General features: G+C 50.6%; 1 protein-coding gene across 4 annotated transcripts in view; it reads right to left on the bottom strand.

Annotated features, from left to right (window-relative positions):
- Nucleotides 1-25,734, bottom strand: part of Ptp99a (Protein tyrosine phosphatase 99A) — a 232,039-nt gene that overhangs the window by 198,418 nt on the left and 7,887 nt on the right. Inside the window, exon 1 of one of the 4 annotated variants that reach the window (XM_077690248.1) lies at nt 17,103-17,239. The exons of the other annotated variants lie outside the window; for them this stretch is intronic. Within the exon in view, the coding sequence (XP_077546374.1) occupies nt 17,103-17,190 (88 nt within the window). The 5' untranslated portion in view covers nt 17,191-17,239. Of the gene's footprint in view, nt 1-17,102; nt 17,240-25,734 lie in introns of those variants that run through there. 4 annotated transcript variants of the gene reach the window in all.

The following is a 25,734-nucleotide window of genomic DNA, read 5'->3' as shown; positions in this document are numbered from 1 at the left end:
ATAAAGGTAGAGGGGACGAGTTCTACTGTGGTCGATAACCACTTCGGGGTTCGCTGGACTGGACTGTAACCGACAGAAGGGTACTGGGGAGTGGGAGCTTGCAATCGAAGTACCACACCAGCAGAGCGAAAGTCGGGGCATATCCAGAGAGAGAGAGAGAAATCCAAATCTAGGGCGACGGCTCGCGTGAACAACGGGCAGCTATCTGAAGTCGCTTCGAACCGGAGGAGCGCGAAAAAACACGTCCTCAGTTTCGAAGCGACGACCTGACTCCCAGGACGGGCACTCAAGTTGAGGCCAGCTTCTCCCCCCTCCACAACTCAGAACGCTCATTACTGATCCAGAGTACAAACATGTGTCGGGTTGCTGTGCAAAGGAGTCGCTGTGGATAAAAATAAAGGAATCTAGCCTCAAGAAAGCTGAAGAGGAACAACAAACATGGACTCTACTACTGCTTATTCTTTGCCTTGTCCGCCCTATCGCCGAGTCATGTCATTTGCCAAGATCTCGTAAGCCCACTGAGTCACTGAGACCAGTAGCGAACGCTGAACCAGAGTGAAAAACGTGAGGGTCTTCGGACGACTGGCGGCGACGCCACCGAACTGCGTAAGTGTACCAGTCGCAGTGGCGGTCCCAAGGGGGGGGCGAAGGGGGCGATCGCCCCCCCCCCCCCCAAAAAAGGTCCTCAGCTTCTTATTTTTTGTTTTTTTACGAAGCATCCCACTTGCGCGAGGTTAAATCCCACTTGTGTGAGGTCGCAAACGTGTTGCGACCGTCAGAAATGCGGGCTCGAGTCAGCCGTAGCACCGCCTACGGGGAGTCAAAAAGCACTGTGTCGCTAAGTGATTTGTGCACAAGCGGGTTACACAACATACACGCACACGCCGGCATGGTTATCACCTCCTCCGCAGAACTGGCGCAAGGAGAGGAGCGGTTCTTATTCGCCCCCCCCAAAAAAAAAAACCGCCCCCCCCCCCCCCAAAAAAAAAAATCGCCCCCCCTAAAACCAATCTCTGGGACCGCTACTGACCAGTCGGCCATACAAACGCTGTCGCGTTAAAAATAGTTTAACGCGGATGTGTCGAATGCATACACGCACTCTATACGTGAAACCGGAACCCTCTTTCGGCCGGCATTTTCGCGGGTGTGTACATAGCGCGAGCATTGTTACGCAACCGGAAGGAGGAAGAAGAGCGGCATTGGAGGCCGCACGGATGCGACGCCTACTCCATTCACGGAAACCCCTCTTTCGCGCCACAAAAGCCCCAAATTCCGGAACTCCAAACTCCTCTACTACGTCCTCTCCCGGTTCTCATTGTACTCTACGCACTGTGTACTTTTCGCAGTCCCTGTTTTTCCGACGGAGGGGCCCTGTGTGCGCGTGCTGGATTTGTGATATATATATATATATATATATATATATATATATATATATATATATATATATATATATATATATATTCTGCAACGAACCTCGGCTGATTGCACTGCAAGTTCCGGTGACCGTATATACGCTTCTCAATATTGCTTTTGTTTATTTTATTTTTTCTCCTTGTGCCATAGAAAGATCCCCCCGTCCTTGCGTGACACGAGGTGATATAGTTCGCGATTTCATTGTTGTTTCTCGCCGCCCGACCCCTCCGTGCAGCCAGCCACTGCAAACACCCGTGACGAATCACACGACGGGGTGCCGCTGAAAGCAGTGGCTCACAGCGGGCCGTTATTTTATTGGAATCTGGCGCATTCTTTGCGGCCGTTTCCTCCATTCTGCGGTTTTGCTTTTCCTCTTTGAAAATTAGTTTTTTTCGTGCAACAATCCTCCCTTCTTTCCACTCGCGTCCTCACTTGAGATCACTTTCCCGTCCTTGGGAATTTACATGCGCGCGTGATGCTCACGAAACCTAAAAGACGAGATTAAGTTAATAAACAAATACGCTTACACACCAAGCATTCCAGAAATTGCGGCATACACGAAGCGTACCGACAAGGTCGTGCCCATCAACGTGCTCGCTAGTCTTAGAGCTGGATTGATTACACACCCTCATCAACGCCTGTCGTATCACAGCGTGTCCGCGACAAACAACATCAAAGCGAAGTTGACGACAGAAATTCGCCCCTTCCCCGCATATATACTGATCATCGTCAACCAGGGCGCTCGTTACCAAGACAAAGCGTAGGGAAGAAACGGTTCCCCATGCCGAAGGAAGCTTTGTGTTCGTGTCTCATCTGTGGCGCTCGTCAATCGTACCTTGCCTCTCAGCCCAAGTACCAACTATACCATCAGTCCAGGTTCCTCAAAATCAAGCCTTTTGCACAATGTCCTCACGAATCCTTCACAGACCTCCTTTAAACACTGAAACAACAGGCCACCGCAGCAAAGACCGCCGTTCAGATCCTCTCAGTCAGGGTGTTCAGCTTTTACAGCTCGGAAGCGGAAACGCCTTGACGCCACGACATTCAGCTCGCGACTAACGGTACACCGCCCACCGCCCTCTCAAGATGGTTCGGTACGGTATTTTAGCGGGAGAAACTACCGTTTTCGGCTCCAGTCCCCCATATCAAGGGCCCGGTTGCCGTATAAAAGAAAATCTACGCCCCCTCGCTACCCCTTCTTCCCACGTATACTGCCTCCTTCAAGACCTCCGCCCAGCGCGGTCCGCAGCGCACGTTCTTTTCTAAGGCCATCGGGGCGGGACGAGGGCTGCGTCACGGTATCGTGACTGACTTAACGTCCACGGAAGCCCAGGGAGTTCACGCGGATCTTTTTTGCCGCCGTTCGACGGGCTTCTCTTCGCGTTTACTCCGTACAAGCGGGGCGAGGGGCGGTTAGCGCTGTGTACAGGGATGGCTAAAGAAGACAGATGTGGCCTCGAATGCCGCACGGCGCGGGGCACTTAAGTTTAACGCCGTGCGGACGACGACGTTCTTTGCTCGGTATACTGTGGAACGAAGAAAGTATACTGTGTGACGGGAGCGGAATGTGCGCTGTTTAGATAAGCCTAAAGACGTGGCGGGAGAAGGGGGCAGCCGCCGTCAAAGTTCTTTGTTTGAGTGTCTTATATTTTTGCAGTTCTGCAGCATAGTGAAGTCCCCATGGTTAACACTCAATTAATTTCTCGGATTGATTTTATTTTAGGGAGAGGAAGCCGGCGAACACACACCATGGCTAAGTGCAGCGCATGTTTGTTTGGTTACACAGCGAAACAGTCGAAGATGAAGGAAGAAAAGATTGGGTGCTAATATGCGGACTATAGCTACTTGCACAACGAGAAATTGACGGCACTTAGAAGAACAGTCGTGGCCGCTGTTGACGGCCTGATAGGGTTGAGCGTATACGCCGAACCAACCCGATACAGAAGCACTGTAACGCAACAGTAATAGTACAGGGAGCTTATGTAATCAGCCCTACGTTTCTTTCGGGTATCGGACTCATACCCAGCTTTCTCGCTCAAAATTACAACCTCTCGGGAACCTAGAAAAACCACTTTAGGAAAATGGCATAAAGCTAGAAGTCAACGTGAAGATTAAAACGCTAAAAGAACATTGCAGGTATCTGAATAGTGTTTTGTGTAATTCGCTGTCAAATCTAACTCCCCATGCATTTCTATGGGATAGTTCCCATGGCTCAGGAACCCAGTCGCGCAACGTGCGCGACTTGAAACTGTGCACAAAGCAAGTATTCACTTCAAATATTAGCTGTGCAAAATAACATTTTCATTTCGCTAAAAAAATGCAGAGTAATCACTGTTGAAAGGACTGCCATGAGCGGGAAAGCTGCACATGTTCAAGTGAATTGTAGCATGAATGCATTACCCACCAGGCTGTGAGGATGTTGGGACACAGAAACTGTCGGCAAAATGTGCAGAACTAATTCCGTCAACAGTCGAAGCACCTCGAACAAACGGTACGACGCTGTCAATACCCAATCGCGGGAGTATAACGCATACGACTGCGCCGAACACTATAGACGGCGCCTTGCTATGATGCTCGCGTTCACGCATGCGCGCAGAACATGTTGCACTACCACACTGCCCTGTCCTCCGCTATAATTACGTCTTATGTTGTGGCAGTGGCAGCAGGAGAGTTCACCTTAACGGAAACAGCACGCCGTGTGACTATAGGACCATTCGATCCCCCATACTGCGAAGCTCCGCGGGCCATCTGCTGGCTTCCAGAGCTCACGAAGGGTGAGCCGTAGTGGAGTTGGCTGCGTATGGACATTTTTCGACCAAGCTGACTTTGGCTACGTCTCTGGCAACCGAGCGATGTAGACAAGAATGGTACGCGAGCGTAACGCCACTCAAATCCCTGGGATAGTAAAACTGTAGGCTACACCTTCCGCGCATAAAAAAAACAAAAAAAACTAATAAAAAAGTCCTGGGGCCTATATTTTTATATAGGACGGCTTGCCGTATTTCGACGATTCCAACGCGCACGTTTTTTTTTTTTTTTTTTGCCAGAAGTCGCCTTAAAATTTGCGTGCGCGCTGAAGTCGGGCTCAAAAGAATAACCGGCTATCAATGCTTCCCGTTTTAGTTGTAATGCCAGCAGGAGCTGGATAGGCAAGTTTATGCGACGCTATAGACGTTTGCTGGCACAGTTACGTGCACCGAATAAAACATCTACTGCCAAGATCGTGGTGTCATGCCTTTTAAATCTACGCGGTATAATCGGCGTGAAATTATTTTCTCGCATTTTTATTGATATACTTACCGGCGTGTTATAATGGGAGGGGGGGTTCGAATCGTGAAAATACGCTTTATTTCCTCACAAAAAATGTCTTCCAAGCATTGCACTTGTGTTTAGTGGTGAAGCCGCCTTTAAAAAGACCGCTGTGATCAGCTTGGTTTTTGTAAGATGGCTTTCTCACATTGAGTGTTGCACAGTGAAGTACGTCCATCTTGGAAGGCACTATCATTGCAGAAAGTGGCGCTAACTCCCGTTTTATTGAGACTATCCCGAAACAAATTATATCATGATTCGACGCTTAGACGACTCTAACATGACGCCGAGCTTCATCTACTTTTCAAAATTGCATAGTTCCCAGTGAAGTTTCTGTAAAGGAAAGTTTGACATCCACCTAAATACAGCCATACGGCTACACAGGACAGCTATACTGTATAGCTTTCCTGTATAGCTGTATAGCTGTATAGCTGTATAACTGTATACTGTATAGCTGTATAGCTTTCCTGTGTAGCCGTAAGGCTGCATTTAGGTGGATGTCAAACTTTCCTTTACAGAAACTTACTCCACCTTGGAGATTTCCCCTAAATCTGGTCGATTAACACCTGTCCTTCACTTCGAGTTGTGGATCAATTCGCTTTCGCGCTACTAACGACTAGCCTCCTGGTTAGCTCAGTTGGTAGAGCGACTGCTCCGGTTAAGCAGTGGTCCCGGGTTCGAATCCTGGACCAGGACGAATTTTTCTTCAACTGCGAAGTTTCCGAGAAAGCTGTATAGCTTTCCTGTGTAGCCGTATGGCTGCATTTAGGTGGATGTCAAACTTTCCTTCACAGAAACTTACTCCACCTTGGGGATTTCCCCTAAATCTGGTCGATTAATCCGAGTGAAGTTGTAAATATTTAGGAATTCTTGTATCCTGTCAATACAGGGGCTTCAACAGGCGGACAACGGACAGGCCCACGTTTGTCCCCCGGAATAAATTTGCTCTAATTCGTCAAAGTTTCGTTCAGGTGATAACCCAGGAAGTATGCTCTGTCGCAAATTATGAACAAACGTATTTTCCTTCGTGAGCGCCTTGGACACGACCCTGCCAAAGCATATTGTCGCTCACGTTGGGGCCCGGTACCACAGCTTTGCTGGTCATCCTTTTCCACGGAGTGGAAAGGCACTGTATTCTTCAACTTATTTGTCCCGGAGGCAGCCATTGCAGCACTGGGCGGTAGTAGCGGCAATTTTAAACTGGCGCAGCCGACAGGGTCATCTGACTGCGCGTGCGTAGCACAGTCCAGAACGTGCCAGGATGCTAACAAGGTTTATTGATTGATTGATTGATCGATTGTAGGGTTTAACGCGCCGACGCAACGCAGGCGATAAGGCGCGCCGTAGTGGAGGACTCCGGATTAATTTTGACCACCTGGGGATCTTTAACGTGCGCCGAAATCTCGAACAGAGGGGCGTTTATGCTTTTCGCCTCCACCATTAAAGCGGTCACAGCGGCCGGGAGTCGAACCCGCGTCCTCGTGCTCAGCAGCGCAACGCCTCAGCCACTGAGCGCCGCGGCGGTTGCTAACAAGGTTTAAAGAGGAAATAGGTGCACAGAGTCTCATCTCCTATTTAAAGTCTACGCACTCAATTTTCTCAACGCAGTGTCTTGGAAACGTGTTAGTTAACCAAACAGCGACTTGGGAACTGAGAGATACTACTCTGCCTTTACCCACCCTCCCGCGGGGACCCTCCCATTGTTGTATCACACCTGCTGCTGGGCACCATTCATTTCCGCCCACCCCCCGTCGTGTCCGCATACACGCATCTCCTATCACTTCCGCGTTGGACGAGGAAAAAAAAATACCAAAACTCGGGCGTGGAGGGCTCACAGGAAACGCGCGTGTGCAGAAAACAAAGCGACGCGCCAGAGCCGAGCGTGTAGTCCCGGCGCGCCCTCGAGATTCTTCCCCTTTGTGGGCCGAATATGTATAGCGCAGCGTACAGCACTGGGACAGCGTCTCGTCGGCGGCCGGAATACAAATCCCGCTAATCGGACGACGGACTCGTCGGCGCCGGAGCGATACAACGCGACCTGGCGCCGGCACGGAGGAACCGCTTGCGCGGCATCCGCGAGCACGTGCCGGGTTTTCGCCGGCACGCTTGGCGCTGCCTTTGTGTCCGGCACGGCCGACGGCGTCCCCGCGTCTGGCTATCTGCGCCGCTGGCCGAGCGCGTGGGCCTGGAAATCTCGGCCGTAAAAGAAGAAGCGACGGTCCTCTGCCCAGCTGACGACGGGGTGCTTGCGTGGGGAGTTCGATAACGCGGTCCGCGAGGCGCGTACTCGATCTCTGGGACCGTTGTAAATGGCGGGAAGTATCCTGAATCAGGGTTCGCGATAGCTAAGCCCGTCGATTCAATCTTGCTCTGCTGGAACGTTGGCCGCCGTAAACAAACTGCGCTTTCTTTCTAAAGAATTATCTATCTCTTACTCTGCTCCTTTATTTTAAAAATGGGGAGCTTTGGAGGGTGGGGCTGTCTTTAGGATTATACCGAAAGTGGACTTATTTTTCAGCGTTAAAGTGCGGGACAGCAGCCAACCACGTTGTGTCATAATGCTTTCGTTTGTAATGTTTCCAGTGTTTCCCTCTCCGAAGGCGTTCTGATTGTAATTTTGCCGTTATTTTCCTGCCTGAAAGCATTCGGATTATAATCTTTCCAATATTTTCCAGCCTGAACGCGTTCCGATTGCAATGTTCCGAGTATCATCCTGTCAGAACGTGTTCGGATTGTAACAATAGAAAAGAAATGCCTGCGACAAAAGCGAACGCAAAGACGTATTCATTGGCACTTGTTTGGGAAATATGGGTTTGCAATGCTTGGAGCGTTACGCAGCTGTTCAAACCATTAAAGAATGATGCGCTACTTTGGTTAGAGTCAGTGGTGTATTAGACATATGGCACGTGAGGAACGGTGGATGACACGTGAGGTTTCAGTAGGCCTGCACAGTCAACAAAGTGGACAGCAAGGGCCGAGATTAAAAGCAGAGACGTGCGGAAAACTAGGCGGGGGTAGGAGATACGAAAACGTTGACAGGAAAGGGACAAACGATGTTGGCCCACGTCAGGGACGATGACAGCTGATTTCATGCGATGTATATTAACAGTAGATGATGATCTTTGATAATTATTATGATTGTAATGATGACTGCGAGTCTTCCGCTTTGGTATGGTGTTCTAGAAGATGGCCGTCATTTCTGCGCTACCACACGCAGCACCACAAGGGGGGGGGTCGTTGAGCAACCGAAATCTCAAGGAGGGGCACTCAAAAGAGCAAGTTCAGGGCGGAATTCCAGTTGTGCCCGTTTCAAAAATGTCCAGTTCCCGTTCGTTTCAAGACGTGTTGGTACATCCAACCATTCGAAGTACACCCGGACAAGCATCTCCCCAATATCTCCAACTTTCAAGCAGGTATACCGCAGGGTGCTATACTCTCTTCCTCACTCTTCAATATGGTCAAGTCGAGCCTTTCGTGTATACACCACTGCCCAGAGACCAACGGCCCCGCCTTAGCTGCTTGTCTTTATTCGCAAGCGTGTCGAGTGCTCTCAGCCAATCAGAGCTCGCTCGAAGTGGGCGTTTTGAAACGGACATGAAATGAACAACAAAAACTCAGGATGTACCCCAGCTGATTGCGCGTGACGCCACCAACCAACGCAGGCCACGACACCTGAGTCAGGTTCCGAATCTCCCCTCCTCGACGCCGGTCGTCTCGACATTGTATACAGCGACGACGACGACGCCCGTGGTGGTTGATCTTCACGCCCACGGAGCTTCGGCCAAGCTCGGTCGCTTTCGCAACGCTTTCTTCTGGACCGGCCCGAGACGGCGCACGCCGGCGGGACGCCGCGGAAGCACGGCGTGTATCTATGCGACCCTGTGGGCGTCGCTGTAATGAGTTGGCAGTGGCCGGCGTGAATCTTCTTCCGGCTTTTAACGCGGGGCAAAGAAGAAGCGCCTGCATCTAGAACGTGGGCGGACTGGAAGAAGTTGTGGTCGGCGCGGAAGGGCGGCTGCGGGACTTGTGCGAAAGCTGGCGCGTGCGGTGAAAGCTGAAAAGTGACCCCGTGGCCGCCGCTGCTGCTTAAAGGTGCGCGCGCGTCCTGTTTTTTTATATTTCACCTCTGCTCCGTGCCATGCGCCGACCATCTCCGCTCAGCTGCAGAAAGGGCCGGACGCCTTGCGTGGGCGCGGCAGGCGTTCTGCTGCCGCATATTGGCTAGCGGTCTTCCCGCTAATTTGAGGGTCGAAAGATGAACAAGAGGTCAGTTCGAAGTTTGCCTGTATGTCCTGTACAGTTTCGTAAGAGGCTGCGCAGCCCCACCCCCACGATCACTGATTGACATTTGTGGATTGAAAGTTGACTTAGAGTGACGATGGTGATGGTGGGGTATGGTAAGGGTGATGATGGTGATGGTGGGGACGGTGGTGGCGCCGCAAGGCTCGGTATTCTGCGGTATGGTATTTTTATTTATGCAAACAATATTGTCAAAGATGACCAGAATCATAACCACCATCATCACTAAAATGATCCTCACCCTCCGACAACTTCAACATCACCATCACCACTCTCATCTTAGCATGTATTGCAGGAGAAACAGGTCTTCTAGCCAGTGTCTTTCGATCAGCTTCGCTTCCTTGCTTTATTTTTTTTCGTCTCCGCCTAGTTACTTATCTATGCCTGTCTTCGCGTTTGGCCACCGTTTTCATCACGCCCGTGTTCCAACCGTCTGTGTGCCCTTCGAATCAGATGTACTGATCAACTAGACCTACTTCATCATGTGTAACCCAAAATGTTGCTCGCGGGAGTTGTGTAAATTCGTGATGCTCACTTTTGATCCTCAAGTGAGGAACCTATCACCTCTCTTTACAATGCTCTTTGCAGCAAGGTAAGTTTTTCAAGGCGCTTCGTAGGACCTTATACTCCACCTCAACCCGGATGCATTTTTCAATTGGTCTCTCTCCCTGTTTCTATTTCTCGCTATATATTTTTTCTCCCCCGATCTTTTTCCGTATCTCCCTCTACAAGTATAGACGTCCATTGACTAATTGTTCGAAATAATTTTCCTCAATTACTTTTTCCTGGTAACTGATAAGAGTTAATACAGCAACCAATCATCGTGAGATCGAAGTGGCCAATCGTTGTGCACTGGCGGAACACCTATGCGCAGTTTCGCCCGGCGCTGTCCAATGATTTCGTCGATTGCGTGACTATGGCACAGGAGGCGGCAACGAACTCGAGACAGAGACGCGCATCGCTTGCCCGTGATGCCCATCTTCAGTGTTCCTGATCCACAGCCCAGTTAACAAAGGCACGGTCGAGAAGGCACGCTAAGTGTGACGAAAACTCGGGAAAAGGCGGGAATTACGAAAAAATAAAAAAAGAGGCCCCAAGAAAACCAGAGCGGCCTTGCATAACAGCCGAAATTGCGATGCGCGATATAAAATGCGAGCACGCAAGCTACGCACCGGCAACATACCAGGAAGGAAAAACCGTCTGCAAGGCCTAATTTTTAACTTCCTCCGAGCAGAACGTACGGGAAGATAAAAATTCGGAAAAAAGAGAGATAGAAAAGAAGAAGTCAGAGCCGTATCCAAGACGAGACATTTCCTGTGTCAGGTGAAGCGTCTACCTTGAACTTCTCCGCGGGAAGTTGCCGGGCACGGGTAACAAGGCACGGGGAAGAGCTTCGGACGAGAAACAAAAGAATAGCCAAAGACAAAGACGCTGCCAGAAGGCGGCTTGTCACGGTTCGAAAACGAGCGCTTCCAAGCGAGACTGGGAAGGCGGGCGAAAAAAAAAAAAAAGACAAGCCAAGACAAGTAGGTGTCCGTCTTCAGGTAAAGAACCTCTCTATACTCCGCTCCCCTGCGTTTCACAGGAACAGCACAACGATCGTATTGGATATCGGTCCAGACATGGGTGGAAGCTGCTAGAAATAACGATAATCATAGTAATAATAAATATAAATGACAGCACTTGAGGAGCACGATGAATACGACACGCGGAAAACAAGACGTGGCAAAGAACATTTCGCTACGGCAAGGGAGCAGACGATAAAAAAGAACACCAGAAAAGTAGCAGACGATCGGAGCAACGGTCGCCGAGCAGACGACTCCCACGCAGAGCTAGCGTGTAGCAGACGACTCAGCATCACGGCACGCAAGCACGCAGGCTGACCGGCCTGTTTCTTCCGTTCTGCTACTGCAACGTGGCGGATTGCGTAGCCTGTAAAAAGACGGGTTTCTGAGCGCGGGAAAGTACATCTCTGTACACATCTGTTGCGACATGCGAGACTGTAGAGGTACCAGCAAAATACGCTGTTTTCGTTTCGTTTTAAAAGTGCGCTGTTTCTATTCCTATATCGAATGACAGGGTGTAACGTGCCGAAGCGACCCCTATGGGGCGCGACATAGAGGAGGGCTCCAGATTACTTTGACCCCCTGGGGATCTTTTATAACGGGAGCTGACATTTAGACACACGGGCGTTTTCGCTTTTCGAGTCTACCAGAAAAGCGGCCAGCACGGAGGGTGTCGAGCCTGCATCCTTGGGTTCAGCAACACAACGCCCTAGCCACTGCGCACCACCGCGGCTGAGAGAGAGAGAGAGAGAGAGAGAGAGAGAGAGAGAGAGAGAGAGAGAGAGAGAGAGAGAGAGAGAGAGAGAGAGAGAGAGAGAGAGAGAGAGAGAGAGCTCTTTAATCAGAACTGGTTGATAGACTGATTGCGGGGTTTAACGCGCCGACGCAACGCAGGTGATGAGGCGCGCCGTAGTGGAGGGCTCCGGATTAATTTCGACCACTTGGGGATCTTTAACGTGCGCCGAAATCTCGCACACACGGGCGTGTTTGCTTTTCGCCTCCATCAGAAAAGCGGCCGCCGCGGCCGGGAATCGAGCCCGCGACCTCATGCTCAGCAGCACCACGCCTTAGCCACTGAGCCACCGTGGCGGGTAATAACAACTGGTGAGCAAATGACTACAGCAATGAGTGGTGAATGTGGGACATCACGGGTAGAAAGCGAGAAGGCAAACAAGAAACGTTAAAAACGAGATACAAGGAAAATGCTGCTAGCAAAGTTGGGACATAAAAATAAATTTGAAAATGAAATCGTTCATATAAAATCTGAACCAAAATACAACGAAAACGTTGAAAAATAGGGGGGGAAAAACACCAACCCAAGAAAAAGAAATAGATTGTACACCACAACGCGAAAGAGTGCATATCTTGTTTACAATCTAAGATTTGTCCAGTTCCGTGTCTCGTAGGAACCGGAGCAAAACTTTTGTTCCGAAGGTACCAGGGTCCAAGACCAATTCCTATATCGCCCATATGTATCAACACATCCATCACCTGCTACCGTTCTATGTTAGTGGATAAGAATACGATGGATGGCTGGATGGAATGAACAGAAGTCACGGAAAGGCACTGCGAGGCATTCATCCGCGCACTCTGGTGCAGGAAGCGGAAAAACGAAGACGCGCTCGTCGTTCCGGCCGGCGTCACGGGTTCACCGATCGACAATGGAGCCGTACGCCGCGGACCGAGTCCGCCCGTTCTCAGTTCACGCTGGGTTTCTGCTCATCACGCGGGGACAGTGAAGTTGTTCCTTCTTTGACACTGTTGCTAGATGAGTAGACGAACGTAGCAGGCGTTTTGTTTTTCCCGCTCAAAACTCAGCAGGTGGCAAGCTGCGGATTTTGCGCGGGAGGGTCGTCTGTTCCTGACAGCGCATGTCAGCGCGGAACAGCGCTGAAAAGGGACACATTAACAAAAGATAGACTTGGTATTTTCTTAGTGCGTACCGTTTATTGTGTACCGTCAGTAAGGGTAACACAGTGGATCCCTAGAGAGGGCAAGCGTGGCAGGGGGCGGCAGACAGTTAGATGGACAGATGAGATCAAGAAGTTTGCGGGGATAAATTGGTCGCAGTTAGCACAGGACCAGGATAATTCGAGATCTATGGGAGAGGCCTTTGCCCTACAGTGGGCGTAGATAAGATGATGATGATGATGATTATGATGACCGTTTTAGCGCTGTTCCACCTTAAGAGTCCTAAGAAGGGTTTTCGTAATTTCGGGTTCAAGGGTGATCGTAGTGCGAGATACGATTTCCGACATCCCATCCGGACATCCCGCTTTGTGCTAGTAAGAGCAGCAAGAATCCTAAAGCTAAACCTGAAGTGGCGAGATAGGGTGATCCGGAGTTTGATTTATGCCTGTGCTACACGGTGACTTTCAACTCACCATTGAACGCTGGCCCAGAATTACGCCCCATGTATTTACGATGGGGCACCCGATAGACATTTCGTTCAACGGCCTTCGGAAGGCCTTTAAAACAGCCGTGTAGCAGAGATATCACTGTTATCAGAACGTTATTATCTTTATCTTTATAGCCATTATCTTTATACCTCTCGATTTATCTTAACATTTTTTTCACGAAGAAAACGTATACACGGGCTGTGCACATGTACACAGCCTACATAAGTTTCAGATTTCCGACTGCAGACGCTCGAAGTTACACGCCGCACGCTACGAGGAACTTCGACCTAACTCAACCCTCAACTATAAAAGAACTACTCTGCACATCGTACAAGAATAAGTGTTCTGCCCGCATCAAGGAAAATTGGACGTTATTTCGCTGGGGAAAACTCGAGTCAATTTCAATCAAATTAGATTTTAACTTAGCATCACCTAACCTGGTGCATACAATGCAAACAGGATGCTAATCTGATCTAGCTTGGTCAGGTTAGTTTTGGTTAGCCGACCATTCAGATGCATGGATAGCCTAGCCTAAGCTAGCTGCAGAGGAAGGCCATTAACTAACTCGATTGAGGAATGAAACCTGAAAAGAAAATCCGGAGGCAATGAACGGACTCGGCATCACGGAGACTGGAACGGCTGGAAAGGCATGGGAGAGGCATTCGTCCTGCCCTGGGCACAAGCAGGATGATGATGATGACGATGATGATGACGACGACGACGATGATAATGATTCTGATGATCCCAAAAAATCTAAGCCCTTTTCTTAAGACAGAGATGGCTGAAATATGAAGCTTTCTCCCATGCAATCTAAGTTAAAGTCAAAGTCCGAAATAACTGATTCTACCAAGTCGAAATGGCGCAGTCAGGTATACGTCGGCTTCATAACGCGAGAGGCCCTCAGGTTCCATACGGAGCACGAGAGGCGTTTCTTTACTTGGGGGCTTGAAGTGCCTTCGCTTATCATCATAATCATCATCATCATCTTGTGAAACCCATTGGCTTTCCTGCAGTGCGTCTTGCGCGATGAACGTCGCCATCATTGAGGTATTCAAAAATTCGCTTTAATATACCTAACCTACTTGGATTAGGTTTTCTAAGCTTTCCTTTAGTGTCGCTTGGCTGGGCCGGTTTTCGTTAGGTTAGGTTGCACCGCAGAACTTTCGAGAGAAAGAAAAAGCCGAACTTCAAGTGCGCCCATTACAATATTGAACAGAGCTCGTCCGAGCCGTCTACAGGGGGGCTATACATACAAACGAGGCGGAAGGTTGGTAAACAGGCACGCATGTAGATAGTCTTCGGGCTCGCGGGAGGCCATCAGCATATGCTTGCGCCCGGAGAGGGCCTCTTCCATCCGCATGCCTGGCTGGAGGAAGCGGAAAAATGGAGGCGACCGACCAACCGAACGCGCGCCGACTTCACTCAGCGCCGGCACAGCGGCGTAGCGTAACATCCATTATTCACGGCTGTGGGTGAACAAACCGAATGGCTGGCTGCTCGACGCACGGCTGCAGACAACACCGCCGAGCGCGCTGTCGACGTCACCGTTTTCTGCTACGGCCGGCCGAGCGAGCAGATGGGATTTTTTTTTTCTGTCGTCTGCTAGCCGGGTAGGAGCCATCGGCGCCAAAGCGAGACGGCACAGGACAGAAAGCGAGGGAACAGAGCCACGCGAAAGCGGAACGAAACAAAGCGAAATAAAGGGAAGGAAATTGAGAAAAATAATTTGGAATGCAGTGAATGGAAAAAAGTGATGAGAAGCGGGCTATGATTACGGTCGGTTTTGAAAGGTAATGGCAGTGTCTGTTTTGTGGACCAGTGGATGATGATTATGAAGGCAAGTTAGTGTACAGCATTACTTATTCTGTGGACCCGACCACAGGGTAATGTTCAGGTGTATTATGTCAACCGTACCACGGTATAGATCTTTTTGATTTCATCGTCCTTGGAGCTGCCATTTTATCAGTGGGCTGTGCACGGTAGCGGTTCTATGATTGGCGCAGTCGACAGGGAAATGTAACTACGCATGCGCAACACAGCCCAGAACAGTCCTGATCTTAGTACAGATTAAGGGATGAAAAGGTCTATAGTTGATCCTTATTCGTCTAAAGGAACCTAGAAAAGACCAATCTACACTTATTTACATAAATAATGCCTACAATTGACTTAAGACAAGAGCTAGGTCGCAGGGAAAAGAATACTTGAAAAATTGGGCCCATCTCCCCGCGAGGGGGACTCGAGTAAATGCGTGCATAGGGGGTGGGTGTATTGCGTTAACGTTTAGTGTTTGGGGAGTTGGTGGTAGTGAATGCGTTGTATCAGCAGCTTCTTGACGTAGTTTGAATGAGTCAAGGACATAAGGCGCGTTCGTAGCCTCCCATTCTGTGTCGTCTTTGTGGCGCAGTGGGTAGAGCACCATGTACATTGCGTTCCGCCCGCAGGGTCGAGGGATCGAAACCATGCGCCGGATAGTATTTTTTTAATATAGTGTAGTGGAAGGGGTGCGGACTACGACTACGGACGTCAACGCGGGTGACATCGTGAGTTACTGAAATGCTCTGCATTTAAAAAACTAGGTAACTGCTGGGACTCGAACACAGGGCGTTAGCGCCGACACTGCGCCACGGAAGCTGACAAGCGGAACCGTTTTAGCAGTAGCTCAAAACAGAACCCTGTGTTCTGGACCACAGAATAAAGCTGAGCTCTGAATAAAGCTGGAAGTCCTCTTCCCGTTCGTCAGTATCGCTCAAGCTGCGCACGTTCGTATCTAACCGATTCTGGCATGAAATACTATGCAAGGAAGAACGACAGGGAGTGAAGGTGCGGATGCGAGAACGCGATAACGGCTGACTATGCTCTATTGAAATCCCGGGCTCTAGAAGCTCTACCCGAGTCGGTCTTCCCTTATCTCGATTGGGCCAGACAAGCGGAAGTGCTACAGACCGTGATAAGGAAACGTCGTTCTAAGCGGGCTTGATAGAGTGTGTACACTTCCGCAACTTCGCGGCAATTGTAGTGTGCGTACTCTAGTACTGTCGTTCACGTAATCGCAGCAGTCGAGTACCTATACTCGAGTACCTATACAAACTGTATGCGCTTCTCGCGGGTTCAGTCGCAACTGGGAACGATTCGCCGCGTTGCGCGACGTCACAGCCCGTGATGACCACAGGGTTTGCATGCTGATGATTCCCTCAATGAATAGTACCTCCCATAAGGGGGGGGGGGGGTAATAATAATACGCAAGTTTGTACCTATTAATTAGGTATACAGGGAGCTAATTATATCACCGGTCGTTGTTACATACGTGCCCTGAGATGGCGAAACGGTCCTTGAAAAAGTGAAATGCTGGTGCGGAGTCGCTACGCACAAACACGGAAGGCTTTCTGTAACCCTGCTATACTGCAGCGCGACTTTAAAAAAAATATGCCCAGGACGCATCAGCGCATTGAACTTAGCTTACACAGACCTCGTTAATCAGCATCGTCCGCTGTACACAGTTAGCAACTATACTTTTTTGTTGCTTGCTTGCTTGATTGATTGATTGCTTGCTTGATTGATTGATTGATTGATTGATTGATTGATTGATTGATTGATTGGTGGGTTTAACAAGCCGACGCAACGGAGGCGATGAGGCACGCCGTAGTGGAGGGCTCCTGATTAATTTTGACCACCTGGGGATCTTTAACGTGCGCCGAGATCTCGTACACACGGGCGTTTTTTGCTTTCGCCTCCATCGGGAAAGCGGCCGCCGCGGCTGGGAATCGAACCCGCGTCCTCGTGCTCCCACTCCTTGTAGCTACTCATAGGTATACCGCATACGTGGTTGTTATATTAGCTGTGCATATTCAGTTACTGCATCATCTTCGAAGATGACTCAAAGTAACTAAATATGCACAGCTAATATAACAACCACGTATGCGGTATACCTATGCGTGCTCATACTTCTTGTAGCTACGCATAGGTATACCGCATACGTGGCTGTTATATTAGCTGTGCATATTTAGTTACTTTGAGTCATTTTTCGTTACACTGCCCTCAGCACCTGATCCTCACTCAAACCATGCAAGCGGTTCGTGTCCGAACAGAAAACAGTCGGTTCCGCAACCAACACCGTTACCTTTTTGGGCGAAGTACCCCATGGCACTGAGCACAGCAATCGACCCGATGCTGCGCTGCAGAGACAGCAGCATGAGCTCCAACAACATGTCGGCCAACCACGCTTTTTCTTCCTCTCACGCACAAGGCACGCACGGTCAGGAGCGAGCGGTGAAATAACCGTCCACATCACGTCCACGCCGCAGATTCTGTCAACGTCAAGTGTTCGTCCGGCTCGCTGCGTACCATTTTCGACGTATACTCGCACTCAGAGTTTCTAGAAAACCCGACGTTCGAGACTTACGGCTGACTTGAATATGTTCTTCCAGAACGCCTCTAGTGTATCACAAAGTTTGAATAAAAGCGGCTACAGGAGAACTAAGCCTTCGAAGATGATGCAGCAGTCGATGGAAACGGCGGCTTAGTGCTGCGGAGACACATTCCGGATGAAATTTTCAGCGTCACTTCACACCTCCTCTCGTTTTCATTCCACCACAAGGAACACCACAAACTGCGAAAACACTTCCAGTTTCACCGCGAAGACGGCGGTCCTTCGCTGAAGTATGTCAGTAGAGCACGCGCTGGCGAGACGAAGCAAGACATGCCGTCTGTTGCTCGAACGACGCGGCAGACGGGCCAGACGAAATCAGGTGGCGTTGCCACGAGTATGAAACACAGCTACAACCACAGGAAGACAACAGCAACCACGTCGCCCGGAGGAACAGTACCAGACGGGTTGAAACCGGGGTTCTTCCGCACTGGAGCCGAACGTTATGAAGCTCCGCCTGGTCGACCACGGGCTTCCGGTACGAGCGTCAGCCAAGCAACCACCACGCCAAAGGAAACACTGGCTTCTCTTCACCCAGGTCTCCCGCTCCCGGTTCCTCCCCCTCCTCCTTGGCGCCCTCTCGGCCGCCTGCGGTTCCAGCCCGGGGTTGCGTGTCCCCTTGGCCGAATTTCAAGACAAGGAGAGTCACGGGCTGGCGGTTATTCGCCCCCACCTCGCATACGCCGCGTCGCGCGAAAAAGGGTTCCAAAAATAACGGACCTCGGGAGTTCACGCGCCTAGACGCCACTTTTTCTTTTTCCCCTCTCGTGAGCGTCTCGCTCTTCGTGTTCTTTTTTTTTTTTTTTTTCTGTCTTTGCTGCGTCTGTGAGTGTCTGAAATGTGCTCCTTCTCGAAGCCTTTCTTTCTCTTGAATCGTTGATCTTCGTTCTCGACTCCAAGAGAGAGAGAGAGAGAGAGAGAGAGAGAGAGAGAGAGAGAGAGAGAGAGAGAGAGAGAGAGAGAGAGAGAGAGAGAGAGAGAGAGAGAGAGAGAGAGAGAGAGAGAGAGAGAGATGAAGGAGGAGGAGGAGGAGAAGGTGCGGAAGATGTTAGGATGACTTAGCACTGACTATGATAGAAAGAGATAAGAAAGAAATAAGAAATAAAGAGATAAGAAAGAAATAAGAAAGAAAGAAGAAAGAAAGAGATGAGAAAGAAAGAGATAAGAAAGAAAAGACAGAAAGCGTCTAGCCGATCGTTCTACGGGAATTAAGACACTTTTGCAGCCTTCTTGCGTGGGTGGTGTCGTTGAAAGACAAGAGATGGGGGTGGTAATGCCACGGTAACTCTTTCCGGAGCTCCCTCCTCTTCCTCCTCCTCCTCCTCCTCCTCCTTTACTCAATAAAGCGGCGAAGCATGTTAGGAAACACGTCAAAAAAGAAACGGCCACCGCAAGCGAACCACCCAAAAACAAAGGAAGCGCCTCCAAGCTGAGAGGAGGAGGTTAAGTGGAGATAAAAGCCTGTGTGTCGGGTGTTTGCAGAGGTCGTGAGTCCGCTTGACGAAGCGCACAGATCGACACCGAAGGGGCTCATTGCCGGAAGCAGCGGGGGAACGAACAACAAAGTCCGCAACAAAAGCTCACGAAACAGTGAGCGCACTAGACGGAAGACAAAGCACGAACACGGCTCGCAGACGTCAGCTGCGGGAGAGAGCAGTCTCTTTTCTCTGCAGTTCGCCTCCGAGGGGGAGTATCCAACATTAGCGTGTGACGAGCACTCGGCAACCAACGAGTCCCCCCCTTCTCGGTCCGCATAGTGCTCGTCGTACGTACGCGGTAGAGGAGGCACGAGGAATCATGAATTGGGACGGCGGCTCGCTGAGAGAACGGGGCCAGAGGAGAGACCGTTGATAGCGTCGGCGCCGGAGTCACTTGGGCGTTCCGCTAGACGGAGGCGAGGCGGGGGTGGTGGATGTTGCGTAATTGGGAGGGCCGTTAATTGCAATCAAGAGCGGCGGCGCATGTCAGCCTGGCCGGCCGGCGGTGAGCGGAGAAAAAGCGTGGGGCTCTCGGAACGAGTGAGTGCAACGGTCCGACGGGAAGACGGAGTGTAGGAAGGCGATCGGTGGCGATACGAGGACGAGATAAGGGGAAACTAAGTGAAAATGTAGGGGGAGTGCACGTTATACGCCTTTCCGAGGAGATGGGCCTTCTCCGGGGGCTTTTGTGCCGTGGCTGGCAGCTGTAGGTGCGCAATGCAAGAGGCTGTCGTTAATGGCTGATGGTGCGAGTCTGGAAGGATAGACCGTTGCTTGCAAACAATAGCAACGAGCAGTGCTGAGATAAAGGAAGTGAGAAAGGGTGGATGAAAGGGTTGTGGAAAGCAGCTAGGTGGAGGAGGAGGGCCCATTGCAAAGGATGTGATTGATTGGAATGATCCAACAAAGAAGTCGGAGTTGAATGTAAGAACGTGTCGGAATGAAAAAAAGGTACTCGTCAACTGTTTATTTCTATGAATCAGCGTGAAAATCACACACAGAAGGGGGACACGGGAATAAAAGGCACGATGGTAATTGCGTGCTAGTTTGTATTACGTGAGCACGTACACGCCACCCCTTCGAAAAGTTATCCCAGTGACAAGCATTTATGTGCACGACACGAAAATCGCAAGCGTTCTCAGTTGGGTTTTTGCGAAGAACGAACAGACAAAGCCATGCATAAAAAAAGAATCGTGCCAAGTTAAAAACCAAACTGTGGTTGGGGGCTACCCGGCTTCCTGGGGGGAAGCGTACGGGGAATCCTGCAGGCAGAAATACGCCAGCCCGTGAGCTGGCGCGCAAACTAATAAGGCTACAACCATAACCTAACCAACTAAATCACTCCACGCTCTCCCATTTTCCTACTCAGTCCGCTACTACCTAAATAAGAAACAAAGGAAAACTTTTGCTTCTAAACAAACGTGGTTACGCAAGAAGCAACGTAGTTTTCGTAAACAAAAGCCGCGACAGCCATAGGCAGCGATGGCGCAAGCGTCGCGGCGACGGCGCTCGACATTTCCGGTGCCGCTTTAAGTGCGCACGGAACAGTAGCAAGGAAAGCAAGAATAAAAGTAAGACGCAAACAGCCGGGGGGTGCGCACAGCCCTCATCTCAAGTAGTGTGTATCGCCATTGGCAGCAGACGTCCTCTCGCCTGCGCTCTAATCCAGCGCGTCGTCTTTTTTTCCGTCGTGCTCGACTGAGCGCGTCTAACAATGGACGAACGGAGACGGCGAAACCCCGCAGTGCAGAGAGCCCGCGCAACTTCTCGAGCACGCGCGCACGCAGTACTCTCCCGGCGCCACGCAACAACTGTTCTCCGGCGCGGACGAACACGCTCGGGCCTAGCGCGCGACCCGGAGGCACGCCGCAGTACGCCACTGCGTTCTGGCGGCCGCCGTACACGGCCGGCAGCGATACCGATCTCCTTCTGTGCTCCCAGAAGCAGCTCTGCAAGGTTGACGCTCCGGGCACGCGAAGGGCTCACCACGGGGGCCTGCTGCCTGATTTAGGTAAAAAAAGGTCTCGGTTTGATTTTGTTTCTCGTACCGCCCCCTGCTCTTTTGTTCTCTCCGGACGGCTTGTGGTAGTGGTCGTGCGGGACGCTGCGTGTGAGTGAGTGTGTGTGTGTGTATTTGCGTGCGTCCCGCCGAGATGACAGGTGGTGTGCGCGGTATATGCACAGCGGCCGACTGCACGAGCCGAGAGCAAGACAGGCGCATCGACGAAAACAAAGAAACAAAGAAACAAATGGGGGGATGGGTTAACATGTCGGCCACGGAAGAAATGTCGGCGAAGTCTGGATGTCTTCTCGCAGCTCTTTTGAGAGTACGAAAACACCAGGTCGTCAAGCCTAGGAGAGAAAACGACGGTAGAAAGAAGAAAAAAAAAACAGTATAAACCAATAGGTCTGATGCATACATGGGTTAAAGCAATGGGATATATCAATAGGAACCAAAAGGTCTGATATAAATGAATGGTAGACTCTCGTTAACAATAACTCGGTTATAATGAATTTCTGATAAATAGGAACAAATTTTTACGGGACATTCGAGTTCAGTTAAAGGGAAGTTTACTGTACATGTGAGGGGGGGGGGGGGGGGGGGGGGGCGTGGGAGGTAACTGCCATGTTGCGCTGAAGGGACTGTGCAGCCCTTCCGATAAACGCTTTCACTCTTTCCTCCGCGTCTGGACGCACTGCGAAAACGACAGTTATCGCCAGGACGGAGCGGCACTGCGTGATTTGCTTGTCGCAACAGATACGCCTTCCGTTTTCGCTTTGCTTGTGCGGCAGTAGTTTAAAATTGGCTATCGAATGTGTTTATTGCTGTAACTGAAGGAAAGCCGGCCAATAGCCGCTACACCGCTGTAATGACGTAATTCCAGCGGTCGAACGACGCCAAAACCGGGAAAGAGAGAAAAACCTTTTTGAGCAAGTTTCCAAGTTATCTGATGGGCATGCATAGGGTAGCAATTTTTTGGCTGAGGAATTTGCGAACCCCTTATTTAAGTACTTGGGGTGTTGCTTGGCTGACTACGTTCTGCAAGCATTTGAGATTTCGGAATAAAGTTGAAATAAGTGTTGCTGGGTCTCTTTAATAGTTACGATACCACATACAGGAAAACTTCCGCAGTTTTACGGCACGCGTTAGTCGTATAACCCCTCGCCATCAGGGGAATGCATCCGCAACACCCTGGTCCCGTTACTGACACAGCCGGGCTTCCCCGGCGGTTCAACCTCCTCAACCCTCGGGTTGCCGCCCGCAAGGGCCCGTCACGTGACAGGAAGTCAGGTGTTAGGACAGTGGTTCTAGGGATTCCCTCTGTTTCCCTTCTTCCCCTCCCTCGCAAGGCTCAATCTCTCTCTCACACTTGTATGTTTGGGCATGTCCAGACGGCATACGAGATAACCTGAAATCTTCCCTCTCACAATTCCTGCCAAAGCGCACCCTTCTAGCTGGTATGCATGGGTCAGTCCCCCTAAGGAGCTTGAAGAGCTCTATTGGATCACGCTAGTAAATCACATCAAGAACACGCAGGGACTAGACAAGTCCCTGTCACCTTACAAAGAAGCCGAGCAGTCTTTCGGACACAGGCTCCAAAATAACGTTTTATCTATCCCCCCCCCCTCTCTCTCTCTCTCCGAGCAAACACCCTCCAATCCGCAGACATAAGGCGCAGCCTGTTACTGCTTTGTCCACCCAACTCCTTCCCAAATCCTAATCAGACCTGCCGTCCTGTGCCATGGCATCTGCGACGTGGCACAGATCCGAACGAAAAATTTATCCGCCCGTATACGTCTCAATACATCTTCATCGTCATGCCATGTGATTTTTACCTCGTTAACCTCTGATAACCCGCTGCAACCTTTTCTTTCCTCCATGCCCACTGCCCACTAAAGGAATAATAAGGGCGAACCCGATCCGCCTCCTCGCCCACCGAGTTAATCCTGAATTTCTTCAAACATTAACGGGTTGACGCTGGTACGGCCGGAAGGACACATTTCGTGGGAAGTTTTGATTGAGGGGCGCTTGTGATGCATTACATTCGGTCCGACAGCGCGCGTTACCTTGTCAGAGATAATGGAGCCGCACAGAAGGAACCGACGGAACCTCGATCCTGGCATCGAGGAAGAAGTGATCGCGCAGAACAATAATGAAATCCGCGAGTTTGCCCGCGGCCGTGCACGCGTGCCTGGCGAGTCCTTCTTCCTCGGCTCTGCGGAAACCATGACCGCGTTTTACGGCTCTCAAAGGCGTCGGCGATTACGGCTAAGAAAATAGAGAGAGAGAGGCGTCATTCGCGGAGGGGAGGCAGTGCGTCCGTTGTTTCTACACATCCGTTTGGCAAGACGAGAAAGGCTTGCTCCCTTCCGCGCTCTCAGGCTCCGCACAAACACTGGACGTTGTCTCGGTTTCGTGGCCTTGGATCTGACTTCCCGGTACGGGGACGTTCGCCTGCTCCATCTCCTCCAGCAGCCATTATACCACCTTGGCTGTGACCGAACGTGCGGTTTCACGCCCAGCGGTACGCGGAACGCCTCGGCCGTTGAGCCATGGCCGGGAACAAGTTCGAGTGGGGCTTATTTCAGCGTGATCTTCGCCCAGTCTAAAATCGCTACAGGAGTACCGCAAAAACCTAACAAGAATTCCTGTCATACGACAAAAAAACTTTGTTGTGGCAACAGAAGTCGTGTTGTTACGACAAAGCCATCTGATGTTACGACACACATTTTTGTCGTAACGACAAGGTCAATTTTCTCAACGACAAACATTCCTGTCGTCACGACAGAACTGCCATTTACGCTACTCTTCACAACGGGCCATAACATTCAAACCATGTTCAACTTCTGATGGAACATTACGATCACGACCCGACATGAATTCGCCAAGACGGAACATCAAAATGAGGACAGGAATGCGACACGCGACAGAACGCCAGTATCCCGACACGACAGGAATACGACAAGACGACAGTACGACACGCGAAAATACGACAAAACTAGATATTTTCTTGTCGTCTTTTTCGACTGGGATCGATTCTTTCTTTTTTCGGTGTGATCATTATCACACTGAAAGAAAGCAGAGTGTGCCAATCCTAATTGTCATGCCTACAGCTACAGCGAAGCCCCGGCCATGCGGTGTCCCCTTCGTTTTACCAAAAAGCATTGTTTTTCCCAACATGCGATCTTACTTTTTTTTCTGCGACAGGCAGGCAGAGCATGGTTGGCCAACCCGATCGTCGAGTATGAAGCGGAATAAGCATGCACAGGATCAGATATCGCTCCTCAATAACTTGAAGAGGAGTAAGAAAGCGGGCATCACAACGCTTTGATCAGGGAAACAGCCTTGGCCAAGGGCACACATGCGCCTGAAATTCATTGACAGTTGCATTTTCTTCCACCAATTACAGTGCTTCACTTCACGTTTCCGGCGTTACATATACTATCTGCTGAAATGGAATAGAGGTTGGACTCCCTAATATATTTCAAATTTCCTCCGGGATTGACGCGCTCCCATTGGCTAATAATGCGGCAGACCACAGTTTTCTGCACAAGCGCCGACAAGGTGCGCTCCACTACAACCAAGCAACGGTTTCAGCCCCCGAAGAAAGCCGTACAGCTGGCACAGGCGAGCGAGCGTGAGCGATCGCTTCGGCTTGCTTCAGAGGGCGACGTGTGGAAAGGGCGAGAGCGGTGATCTAACAAGCGGAGGACGCCACAGCGGCCACTCCGTGTCTCCATCCCAGCTCGCCGCATCTTTCGCCTTCTTCCCAGAAAGGAGAGCGGCGCGAAAAACACGCGCCGGAAATGAGCGGTGGAAACGGCGCCGCAATTGGCACGCATGTTCGCGCGCGTATATTTATACATTACAAACGTACTCGCGTAGTCAGCTTCGCGTGGGCCGTGTGGCCGTAAGCACGCATCTTTTCTACGGCTACGCCTCTGGTTCTCGTTTCTGACCACCGCTTCGCTCTCGGACGACTCGGCCGCTTCCCGGCCAGGAGGGCGTTGGCTCAGCTGCCGTCGCGGTGGCTACTGTTGCCCCGTAGTCGCGCCACGAGGACGTTCCCGGCGCTCCGACGGCGGCGGTCACGAAGGAATGCGCTGCCGCAGCCTCCTAGCTATCCGCAGAGCTCCCCGTCTTATCGCGGACTCTCATCGACGTTTCCGCCCAGCAGCTCTTTCTTCATCTTTATCTTCCTTTTAAGGTTTGAGTGCTTCTTCGTTTCACCGGCCGCTCTTCCTTTGTCTCCATTCTGAGCAGGTATTATTTTTCTTTCTACTCATCCGTGAAGGTCTTGGGCAGATATCCCCCCTCCTTTAGCGTTTGACTCGGAGATGCCGACGATGCGGCTAGGTCGGTCGGCAGCGGACATCAGTAGCAGAGTACAAAGTGAATGTTAGGTTGTCTTTTATCTTGAGACATCTTTGTAACCGGATGTTTGTGCGATAAAGCTCTAACGTCTCATGCACGACCTCCTCAGCTTCGTATTGCCAATTTCCGTCGTCGCAACCCAAAGCGGCTACGTCCGTCCCGTTGATGAAACAGACCTGGTTCCACCAATACCATCCGGGCATAATAAAAGCAGCGGACCTCTATTTTAAAAAAACAACAGAGGAACGAGTTACGCTGCCTGAGAAACTTCGAGGGAGACTCGAGAAAGTTAAAGGGACCCTGCAACACTTTTTTTTTCAACTTTTTTCGTAAATCCTAAATTCTTTCAGAACGTAGTCAACAAACACACCCAGTGGTTTGAATAGGGCGTCACAAGATATTGAAGTTAAAAATTACTGCTCTGTGCTCATCAGATAACTTGAAAACCTGCTCATAAGATTTTCTCTCTTCC

Source organism: Haemaphysalis longicornis, unplaced genomic scaffold (genome assembly GCF_048455015.1).
Source record: "Haemaphysalis longicornis isolate Haplotype H1 unplaced genomic scaffold, Haemaphysalis longicornis Haplotype H1 scaffold_10, whole genome shotgun sequence".
NCBI classification, from domain to species: domain Eukaryota; kingdom Metazoa; phylum Arthropoda; class Arachnida; order Ixodida; family Ixodidae; genus Haemaphysalis; species Haemaphysalis longicornis.
The sequence above is the reverse complement of the archived record's forward strand: the minus strand, read 5'-3'. Positions and strand labels throughout refer to the sequence as shown.